This window comes from Balaenoptera borealis, assembly GCF_965194805.1.
Source record: "Balaenoptera borealis genome assembly, chromosome: 6".
In the NCBI taxonomy this organism is placed as follows: domain Eukaryota; kingdom Metazoa; phylum Chordata; class Mammalia; order Artiodactyla; family Balaenopteridae; genus Balaenoptera; species Balaenoptera borealis.
Genome location: NC_138863.1, coordinates 29,311,812 through 29,323,246, shown reverse-complemented (window position 1 = coordinate 29,323,246; position 11,435 = coordinate 29,311,812). Strand labels below are relative to the sequence as shown.

The following is an 11,435-nucleotide window of genomic DNA, read 5'->3' as shown; positions in this document are numbered from 1 at the left end:
TGCACCGCGATGAAGAGTGGCCCCCGCTTGCCGCAACTGGAGAAAGCCCTCGCGCAGAAACGAAGACCCAACACAGCCAAAAATAAATAAATAAAATAATTAAAAAAAAAAAAAAAAAAAACTACAGAGAAAGCACAGGTATCAGCAATTTTTAACATCACTCCTGGTCTTTCAAAAGTTCCTAACTGGCCTTTGTAAATGGTCTTATTAGCTCGAAATATATGAGCAGATGGGTATGACTCCTACTACTTTAATAAAATACTGTAATTTTCTTCTTAAACCATGCAATTATAAGGTAAAATGTTACGCTTTTCTTTTAAAATTCCATTTACTCAGGCTACATATGGTGTCAAGAAACAGAAATCTAATCAATATAGACTAAAATAAAAGCAAATGCAAGGAAAAACAATACACAGCCGATTCTTATGAAGGCGGTAAACATGACGGGCTCTGAAGACCTCACAGGCAGAACTTGGTGGCCTTCTCTTGTTCATTACCATTACCATCACTCAGACACCAACTTACTCATTTTTTCTCAGTTCAAATTTTTTGAGAGAGCAAGAGAAAACTCTGATTGGTTCTCCTTGAGTCAGGTGTACCCATTCTGGCCCTATCAGCTGAGGCCAAGGTGGTAAGGACATCTGAGCAAACATGGCCGCCTAGGCCCATGTCTTAGGTATGGCCTGCAGGAGAAACAGGTTCTCTCAGAAGGATGTGTGGGCAAGGATGCAATGACTGACAATTCTATTTTAGTGTAGTTTAAAAAACAGCAGTTGACACCAAACTATTTAGAGAAAGTGCAATAATAAGCAAACATATAAATGGATACAAGTAACATAAAATGATTGAACTCTGGCTTTTTGTGTGTGCGCTGTCACTGTTATTTAATTGTCTCACATAATATTATCCAAGACTGAAGTAAATCTTTCGAATTATTCTTCTCTAAACACAGACGTTCATGGGTCTTTCCATATTTATTACACTACCAAATAATTTTATAGCTGATCTAATTTGATCTGCTACTGTTCCATAGTTTTGCCTTCAGAATCTGTAAAAGGAAGGAAATGAAACGATGTAACTATTTTAAAAATATGTTAGTAACATGTTTTTATTAGCTTTTCTTTGGCTACCCTTTTCCTTCTGTTTACTGGATTCCTGTATTCAATCTGATTCAGTAGCTGAGGGGGTGCATGTGTGAGAAGGATCCTATGAGGGGAATCAAACCACATGATCATCATTTGACAGTTTCATATCGAAATTAAATTCTGGCCACTTTCCTGACCTTAATCTATTTCTATGTGCCATCTCTCTTGGCTCCTTTGCTTCTCATTTTGAATTTTTTTAGCAGCTATATTGTCAGTTCTGTTTCCTCTTTTGGCCCTGCTTTTCCTCTATGCACCAATTCTAATTCCCCATAGCTAGCCCCACGCCAAAGCCCATCACACTGCACATTTTCAGATTGGAAGGTGCAATGGATCTATTAATCTTATTGGATATTTAAATGAAAGTGTGGAGCCATGGGTGAATATCCTGACCGGTCAACCACAAAGAAACCTACATCTGCCTTGTTTGCATAACATATCATGACAACTCAGTTACAATCTTTGAAAATCTGGACCTGCAGATATATTTGTGTCCATTTCCTCACTTACTCATTCTGAGGGAAGGATTTGGTTGTCACTGTCATATCCCTGGTTATAAAAGTAGGAAGCTAGGCTCTAGAGAATCAGCAAACATGGCTGAATTTCTGGGGATGTGGGAACGCGGAGGGTTTGAGAAGAACCATATCACAGGGACACTTGACCTCTTCTACCCAGTTTCACTTATAAGAGGAAAGACCACCTTTTAACATTAATGTTTGTCTACCACCTACCATGTGTGTGTTCTTGACTGTGTGGCTTTTCAGAGCTGGTTTGAGGAATCAGATCTAAAAAAATCTACTGCAGTATATAGAGAATTAAAAGAACGGAGTTTTTTAGTATTTAAAGGACATTGAGTTTTGCAGTTATTCTCATTTTCTCCTTTTTCCTTCTACTCCAAGTTTCTCTGAATGCCTTGCCCTCTTTGAAAGTTGCAAGATGCCAGATCACTTCTATATGGCATCATGGATAAGCCACTGTCGGGGCAAACGGGTGTCTAGCCAAACAGCTCAGTGTAGCATCTTTCTACCAACTTCCCTGTGAAACCTTGGTCCCCACAAAATAAACCACTGGCAATGTTTCAGTGTTTGCCAGCTCCCTCCTGTACACAGAGTTTTAAGTAAAGAAGTAGTAAAGATGGAAACAGACTAGACTATTATTATCTTCTGGATATACAAGTCATATAGGCAGATTTAGAAAATATATAAGCCTCTATACAAATATATACAAGATACATATATGTATGCATGTATACAAATTCCCAGGTTTTCCCTGTTAAAGAGAATTCTAACTTGGACTTGTCAGGGTCTTCCTTTCACCCACATTCTGAGGAGGATCCTGACTTGCCATGTCAGCTGTTTTGAGCTTTGTAATGAAGAATTGAGAAGAAAAGGTGAGAAGGATGAGACATAGAGGCTGGAGCTGAAGTCAGAGTATTTGGGGAGAGTTTGAGGTGAGTATGACATGGAAGCAATTTCAGCATTAAAAAAAAATTTGCTTCCATCTTTTATCCCTCCTTCAAAGTGTTTATGAATAAAAGAAACAGAGTTATCTCAAAATTACTTCGGTTGCTGGACTGTGTTCTCTGACCACAGGATCATTCTCTAAGGCTGGACAACGTGTGTCATGACCATTAGCACCACGCAGATTGCTTATCACTTGACAGACTTACCGTCTGACAAAATCAGATCTTTTTCATCATCTGGCATTAGATCAGAAAACAAATCTTTATATTCTGAAACCAATATTAGATAAAACATGGTGGTTTAGAATATAACTAACAGCCCGTGAGATGTTCTTTGTGAGTGCTTTTCAAACTTTGTTGACCAAAACCCAGTGTAAAAAAAAAATACATTTTACATTCCAGTCCAGTACCTTCACTTGTGTGCATATAATGAAACAAAAAGTTAAATGAAAAGAATACTCACCCTTTTCTAATCTATTCTTATCCTTCTCTTATCTTTTCTAATACTTATCTTTTTCTTTCTATCCTATTCTAATTCATTGGCAAAAAATTCTGCTCTCCTTACTTACCCTTTTAGCATCAATTTTATTCTAGTTCAAGGAAAAACGCCAGTTATTAAATCCATTTCATGACCCACTAAATCTTTTTCACAACTCACCTAACCCACAATATGGAAAGCACTGTATCTCGTTATATTTCATTCCAATGCTCATTGAATAAACAGCCCTCCCAACAACCTGAAATCAACCCCATTTTCTTCACTTAATTACCACTAAAGTTCTTTCAGATTATGAATTAGTTAAGCCTAAGAGCCTTAAAATTTGAATGACCAACTTAAATCGTTCTGATGCAAAGACTTGGGAATACATACTCGACCATTTGGCTTTTCTTCCTCCATCCTGGGAAGCTGCCGGTCATCCCCTTCATGAGAGACCGTATAGCTTTTTCTCAGTTCTCTCACGGGGGCCAGAGTGCCCTCCCTCCTTTCCATGAGTGTTGCTTATCACCAGCTGGGCCAACTAGAATAATAGTGCTGCCACCCAGGTACCCAGATACACTGTCTGACTGGGCCTCTTAAAGATATGTATTCTGGCTGGAACTGAATTCACCACGCTCCTCTGGATAGTGATTTGGGCTGCTTGAGCATCTTGCAGAGGGTCAGTGATGAAGCTAGATTAGTTCTCTAAGCATGCCCCCATCGATTTCATGTTTTGTCCAGCCGCCAGCTATGTTGCTGAGCCCTCCACCAACTATTCAGCCAAACAACAGATGGCCTCTACCTACCTTTTCCAGCTTTCTTCATCCTTTTTGGATCCCCTACTATAGCCCAGCTGCCCGACTTATCATCTTCTGAATATAATTTGATGCTGCCTCTGGTTCACACTTCTGGCCATGCCTTGATCCCCTGAAATGCCTGCTTTGCCCCTGTTTTTCCTTCTGGTGGGACACCTTTCACAACCTCTTCCCTACCTGCCCCTCTACTTGCACACCTCCTCTTCACCAAATTACATGAGTAATTTCTACTCCTCCTAGACTCAGCTTCCATTTCATCTCTTCCCGAAAGCCTTTCCTAACACTCTCTATGTCAGGAGACCCCCTATGTGGTCCCACTATACCCTCTATCATAACACTTACCTCTCCATAAGGTAGTTTTCGCTTTGCTTTGCAGTCACCCACGCTAGACGGTGAGCACTTTGAGGGCAAAGGCAACGTTCAATGTATGTTTATGTCCCTAGTACCTCTCACAGTTTCTTCTTTCAATGGTGGTAAAAACATATAACATGAAATCTACCTTCTTCACAAAATTTTACATCTACAGTACAGAACTGTTAACCATACGCACACCATTGTACAGCAGATCTCTAGAATTTTTTCATCTTGTGTGACTGAACCAGCACAGCTTCTGAATAAATAAATACATGCTATTGGATTATTTTTAGCCATCTTAAGTCTCAACTAGATTTCAAGATATTATTAAATTTTTCCCTTCATACATTACAAGGATCCTTTCTTTCCTTGTGAGTTTCTAGATTACTTATATACTTTCTTTCCGTGTGTACTACCTTGCCCTGTTTCATCAAGCTTTTTAATTCATTGTGTGTCTTCGCATTTACTTACTCATATTCTCATGGCTCCTTTCCCCCAGATGTGATTGTGTGGCCACAACTCCCTTACTGTGGGCCCCGGTGTCTCTCACAGTGACCAGCATCTAGAAGGTGCTCAGTGAATGTCTGGTACCTTCCTTCAAAGATTTCAATAGATTTTTAACAATGATTTTTCTTTTTTGATTATAGGATGAAGGTGATAAAAGACTTAACTCTCATTTTTTATGGCTAATAAATGATCAAACTCCTTTCTTTGAAATTTAGTGTTAAGCCTTGGATAAAAAGGGTACTTTTTTTTCAAGTGATATACCTACCATCTGAGACTTTCCAATGTTCCTGGTTGTCATTTGTGGTGGGTAAGGTGGTCTTTTCATCTTCTTTGGCTAAGTTGGTTTCTTAAAGTCAGGAAATTAAGTATTAAATTAATTGAAAAGATTAAACAAACCTCATACATGAATCATCTCATTGATATGATAATAAGCAGAGATCTCCAAACTCTACAAAGTTCTGAATATTTTCAATGCTCTGAGCTTGGAATCTCTGGAACAGTGTTTTGGGTGAGGTCCAATGGTCCAAAGGTGACAGAGTTAAGATCAACTGAATGAACATATATGTGTGTGTGTATGTATATATATATATATATATATATATATATATATATATATATATATATGCCTTGACTTTTGTTAATAAAAACACAGCATAAAATCAGGTCATTTTCTTTCACAAAACCATCTACAGTGCAAGTGTTATGGGAAATTTAGGACTACCTACCAGTCAATGGAGTCAAATTTAGAGTGACTACCTTATAGCTCATTATTGTAAGAGGAATTTGCAACTCTAGTCTGCCAGGCAGGAGGAGAGGGCCTTAAATTCTGAGAATAAAAGAGTCTGAGGTAAAACCAACTGGTCATTGGACTTCTGTGCCCACCCCCTCCACCTCCATGCTGCCTTGGGGCTTTGTTTGGTTTGGCCCACTCCTGGTGACTTGACCACCAGCCATAACCGGCTCTCAATTCCCAAACCCCACGCTCTGCCCATAACCTCTTTTCCTCGTGGTCTCTCTGCCTTTCCTCCCACTGCTGGTACTGTGACCTCACTAAAGCCTCTTGGGTCTGACCAAGGGCAGTCCTCTGTCCCCTGCCAGCTTCTTTTTAGTGAATCCATTCTGAGAGGCAGCAACTGCTTTAATTGGTTGTAATCTGCGCCATACTGATTGTTAAATATTTTCAATATCACCCCTGCCTGGAGCTTTTAAATTTTATTTCTATTTATTACGTCCTTCTTTGTCCAGTGGAGACCCCTGTAGTCCATCACTTCATCGACTTTCTTGCAATTATCCTCATCTTCATTGCCTCACCTGCTTCCTTCCCAAATGCTAAGTAAAAAAACCACTCATTTTCCATTCCCATATTCAAAGCCAATGAGCAAATCACCTGAGCACTCACTTAGGGCACCAGTAAAACAAGGACACAAAAAAATAAGAGAAAAATAAAAACTTTGGGAAAATAATTTGATATTCCAAATGAAGTCGTCATGGAAATGCTCAGAATTTTGTTGGAATACTGTACAGTGTTAGTTTTATTCTAATTGCAGGGGTGGCAGTACTCTCTAATATTTCAGGGCTTACTACAAATCATACATCTCGGTTTCCTCTCCTGCATCCAGGCAGCCGAGCACCTTTGCAGGGAATCACGCAACTGTACACTGGAGTTACTACAAATTTCACGGTCTCTAAATTCCACTGAGCCCTCAGCTCTGAAAAAAAAAATCTGACTTTTTCCATTGTTCTTCTTTCCTTTCCTCTTAACAAATTATTTCAAATCTTCACCTCTTTCCTTATAACCCTAGCCCTTCCCCTGGTTTTTAATCTTTGGGACCTGGCCTTGCTGCCCATTTTGTTCTGAATCCCCCCATCCTACATAGTTCCCTGCATCCCATCGATCACCTCTTCCCTTCTCTTAGGTCTCAGCAGCAGAGATGCTTCCTGTGGGAAGCTGACCCTGTGCTCTGAAGCTTGCTTTCTATTGCTGTCTTGATGATCTTTCTCCTCCCGCCCCTCCATCTTCACCCTCTCACCCTCCAATGGTAGTTAAACGTTAACACCCATCCATCCAGATATCTATCTCTCCACTTATTTATATTTTTGAATGTGTCAAACATGCACCTGGAACGAAATTCAAAAGCCATGAGAGACCATGCAGTGAAGAAGTCTTCCTTCCCCAGCCACTCAGGCCCTTCCCCACAGGACCACCATGGTTATCAGCTTCTTCTAAAAACTACCACCTAGTTGCTGATGACTCCGTAGCCTCATCTCCAGCTCAAATCTCTCTGCTGGCTTCCAGAGATATGTGTCCCTCACCCACTGGACATAGATGCCTCTTAAAAATCTGCTCCTTCTATATTCCTTACCTTGCCCACAGCTTCCCAATCATTTTCATGACTTAGCACACACCAGCAAATGTCAAGGACAATAGAGGGAACCAGCCTGGGGACTCCAGCTGCCCCATACTCAGTCTGTGGAGCTAAGGGGACCATTAGCTCCACACCCCCAACCCATTTGTGGCTGATGGTTTGGGAACTGCTGTCTAAGGGAATGACACCACCTCATGTCGAGATGCCAAAAACACTGGGACATTCTTGACCCTCCGGAGCTCTCTCTTAGCCTCTATCTCAGATTGGTCAAGTTCTGTCAACTTTATATCTTCAAATCTAGCCCCTTCTCTACATCTTCATGGCCACTTCTTGGTTAGGGCCCTCATCATTTCTCTACCTGCAAAAAGACTGGTCTTACTACTTTTGGTGTCTCCCATCCAATTCATTCTTCTCATTAAGAACAGAATGATCATTTCCAAATTTGAACTTGCTCCCGTCCCTCCCCTGCCTAAAATCCTTCATTGGTTTTAACAAGATAAGTCACCTCTCCACCTCCTGACATTTCTCACTTCAAATTTTATTTTCCAGATAAAATGAATTGGTGGTTCACAGAAAGTTCTGCCTTATGTCTTTACATTTGTACACCTTGTTGCTCCCTCTGAATGAACCAACCCTCCCATTTATCCCCACCTTAGCTAATGCCTTCTTTCCTCTCATGACTTGGTTTAGATGTCACCTCCTGCAGAAAGCCCTTCTATTGTGTGAAAATCCTGATGGGGGCCCTCCCCACTGTTCTCAGCACCCAGCATGTTCCTCAGGCCCGCAGCACTAAGCACCCCAGCTCCACAGGGAGCTGGGGTCCTCCCCTCCCACTCTGGTCTCAATTCTGCCTCCCTCATTCCACAAAATTGCTCTAATCAAAGTCACAAATGACCTCTGTGTCCTACATCCATAGGGTACTTTTCAGGCCTCATTTTATTTGACCCCCTGGCAGCATCTGACAGTGTAGACCAGCCCTCATTCCTGAAACACTCTCCGCCTTTAGGTCTTCCATGGTGTCAGATGTCAGGGGCTGTTCTGACTGATCACCCCTTTTTCACAGTCCTCTGTCAGCTGTTCCTGTTCTACTTAACCATTAACGGCTAAGTTCCTCCAGGCACCCCCGTTCTCTCCAATCTCCATCATGCTCATGGCCTCATTCCTATTTATAGGCAACAACTCCCAATTTGATAACTGCAGTCCAGATCTTGCTGAGCTCCAGAAAGTGTGCAGTTCTCTATGTAATGTATCCATTTGAGATATCCTGTAGGTATTTCAGAATCAAAATGTAAGAAACTAAACTCATCCTTCCTCTACTCTGGCACTGCACCCGTCCTCTGCCACCCAACAGACACACGCATAGGCAAACACACGCACTCTCTCTCTCTCTCTGTCTTTCTCAGATAATTTCCTCTGAGATGGTAAAAAATGGTAAAAAAAATTTACCATTTTTTCCCATATTGGTAAACCCACCCCATTGCTCAAGCAAATGAAGTCTGAGTCCTCTGACTTTCCCCAGAGCCAGTCCGTCATCAAGTCTTTGATAATTCCACCTCCTAAATATCTCTCAAAATTCTACAGCCTCCAGCCTCAGCTGTAATCACCGCTTCCTTGTGTCACTCTGCTACTCTCCTGATACTGGTCTCCCTGCAAACAGTCTAGCCTTGTTCCCATTTGTTTTCCAAACTAATCACAACCCGATTGGGTCATTCTCCATCCAGAAGCCTCTATAACTCTCATCTACCCTTCATGGCTCTCTCAGCTTCATCTTGTTAGGCTTTGGCCACACAAGCTATTTTTGGTGGTTTTTCAAACAAGGTGACATGATTTCCTGCCTCAAGTTCTTTGCTCACATCCCCAGGTATAAGCTCTCATAGCACAGCACCCTGTACTTCTCATGCCTAAGACTCACCACAGCCGCAGACATTTGTGTAAATTACAATTCCCTGACGGACTGTAGGTTTCAAAAGGCAAGAACAGGTCTATCTTCTCCATCCCCATATTTCTAGCTCTTAGCACTGGCTTACAGTTGACACTCCATAAACACTGGTACATGGAAGGGATGTTGGGCTCTCAAAAGGCACTTGAGTGCCTTTCTGTAAGTGAATTAATTCATTTATGTTTGTATTTTCATATTTCAGATGAGATTTTCTTTAAGGTGAAAGAAAGAAAGATGAGACCACTTCCCTGTAAGTTTACAATTAGAGAAAATACCAATAGGAAAAATAAGCTTATTGAAATTTATTTTTTTAAAGTTACCTAAAAGTAACTGTAGTGTTGTGGGTTGTATTGTGTCCCCAAAAAGATATGTTGAAGTCCTGTTCCCTGTTACCAGTAAATGTGACCTTACTTGAAATTAGTTTTAGCAGATATAATCAAGTTAGGATGGGGTTAGACTGGATTAAGGTGGGCCCCCAATGCAATTACTGGTGTTCTTATAAAGAGAGAGAGGTTTGGCAACATAGACACACACAGAGGGAAGACAGACTTGTGAAGACCGTGGCTGAGATTGGAATGAAGCAGCTACAAGCCAAGAATGCCAATCACTGTCACCAGAAGCTAGAAGAGGCACGGAAGGATTCTTCCCTAGAGCCTTCAGAGGGAGCATGGCCTTGGTGACACCTTGATTTAGGTCTTCTGGTCTCCAGGACTATGAGATAATAAATTTCTGTTGTTTTAAGCCACCCAATTTGTGGTAATTTGTTATGGCAGCCCTAGGAAACTAATACATATGGTATACATAAACTTTATAAGGCAATAGTGCCTTTAAGATGTGATTTCTTTAGCATTCTTTTAAGAAACTATTTCAAAGGACACACTAAACCTGGTAGTTTATTTTGTCAATAATTTACCTTAAAAGTGATGAAATATGAATTATACTTATTTATATTAAATAGTGATTCCGTTTTAACACATATTTTAATACTCTTTTAATAGCAGCCCAGTAAAACATCATATCTAAAAGATTACCTGATTGATATGGCTGAAAATGTATCAACTCGCCAAGTGCAACAAGTTTCTCCTATGGAAAAATTTTGTAATCAGAGAGTTAAATGACCACAATTACTAACAATCATTCTTTAATAGAAAAACACTTTGATTCTTGATGTTTAAGTAACCAACAACTGTTTTTAACATACTAGAAATTACATAACCAAATGAGTGGTGTTCTTCTGCTGATTTCTTCAAACCTTTATTGCCTCCTTATTGTTCTTAGGAATAAGATGCAAATCGAACCCACAGAAAACCAGTGTATGCCTTGATCTAGGGGGATCGGTTTCAGGCTATTACTGAAGTCAGTTCCCTTAGGGCTATTCTGACATTACCTGAATTAGATCACTTGTCATTCTGGTCATTATTTGTTCACTTATTTCAATATCTTCGAGATCTGTAAGAACCACCCAAGTTCCATTCTCAAATTTCACAGGCATAGAAAAGACAATCCCTTCAGGAATACCAAACTGGCCTGCAGGGAGCAAACACAAAGCAAAGCAAAACAAAAGCACTCAGATAAATAAACCTTTCGGGTAACACTGTAGAAAAGGACAGACATAGTACATGCTTTTTAATGATAATGGTGGATCTAATGGTGGATTTAATGATAATGGAGGAATTTCTGCAAATTCCTCCCCAGAGAAGATCAAAACACTCACTCAGAAGTATTTATTGAGCACCTCTGCAAGTTCTGACAACTCGCCCTTCTGTGTTTCTCTCAGAAGGAAGAACCATTGTTCCCTCTATCCCTTTTGTCCCTGCTGGGTTCAGATGCCCTGCCTCTGCCTTGGGAACTAATGCAGTCCTTCTCTTCCACCTTTTCTGGATTCCTTTTGTCTGCTTCCTTGGCTTTTCCTTGCCCCCCTAGGTAGCCCCTGAGCCCGAGCACTTGTCCAATCTTGCCTTTGCTCTTCCAGCCTGCTACTGCAGTCACAGAGCCAAGGGGCAAGCACTGGGAAGGGAAAGTCGGTGATTTCCTCACAGTTCCTAGTTCCCAGTTTAAATGTGCTCCAAATAAAAAAAATTGATAATGCTTATTACTAACCGAGCAACCTTCCGATAAAATGCCTCCCATTTTTTGTGTCTCAATCAAATAAGAAAATTATTCTTGCCATTCTAGTCATCAAAAATGTTGTCAGTATGCAGGTTCCTTAAAAAACAAAAAATAGTTACCATATGATCCTGCAATCCCACTCTTGGGCATATATCTGAAGAAAATTCTAATTTGAAAAGATATATGCACCCCAATATTCACTGTAGCACTATTTACAATAGCCAAGACGTGGAAGCAACCTAAATGTCCATTGACAGATGAGT

At 40.6% G+C, this 11,435-nt stretch overlaps 1 protein-coding gene across 1 annotated transcript in view; it reads right to left on the bottom strand.

Moving 5' to 3' along the window:
- Positions 1-11,435, bottom strand: part of MDH1B (malate dehydrogenase 1B) — a 29,164-nt gene continuing 17,729 nt past the window's right edge. The window contains exons 7-10 of the mRNA XM_082397127.1: positions 10,451-10,590; positions 10,095-10,146; positions 5,024-5,104; positions 1-1,048 (exon numbers count right to left, since the gene is read on the bottom strand). Of these exons, the coding sequence (XP_082253253.1) occupies positions 1,020-1,048; positions 5,024-5,104; positions 10,095-10,146; positions 10,451-10,590 (302 nt within the window). The 3' untranslated portion in view covers positions 1-1,019. The remainder of the gene's footprint in view (positions 1,049-5,023; positions 5,105-10,094; positions 10,147-10,450; positions 10,591-11,435) is intronic.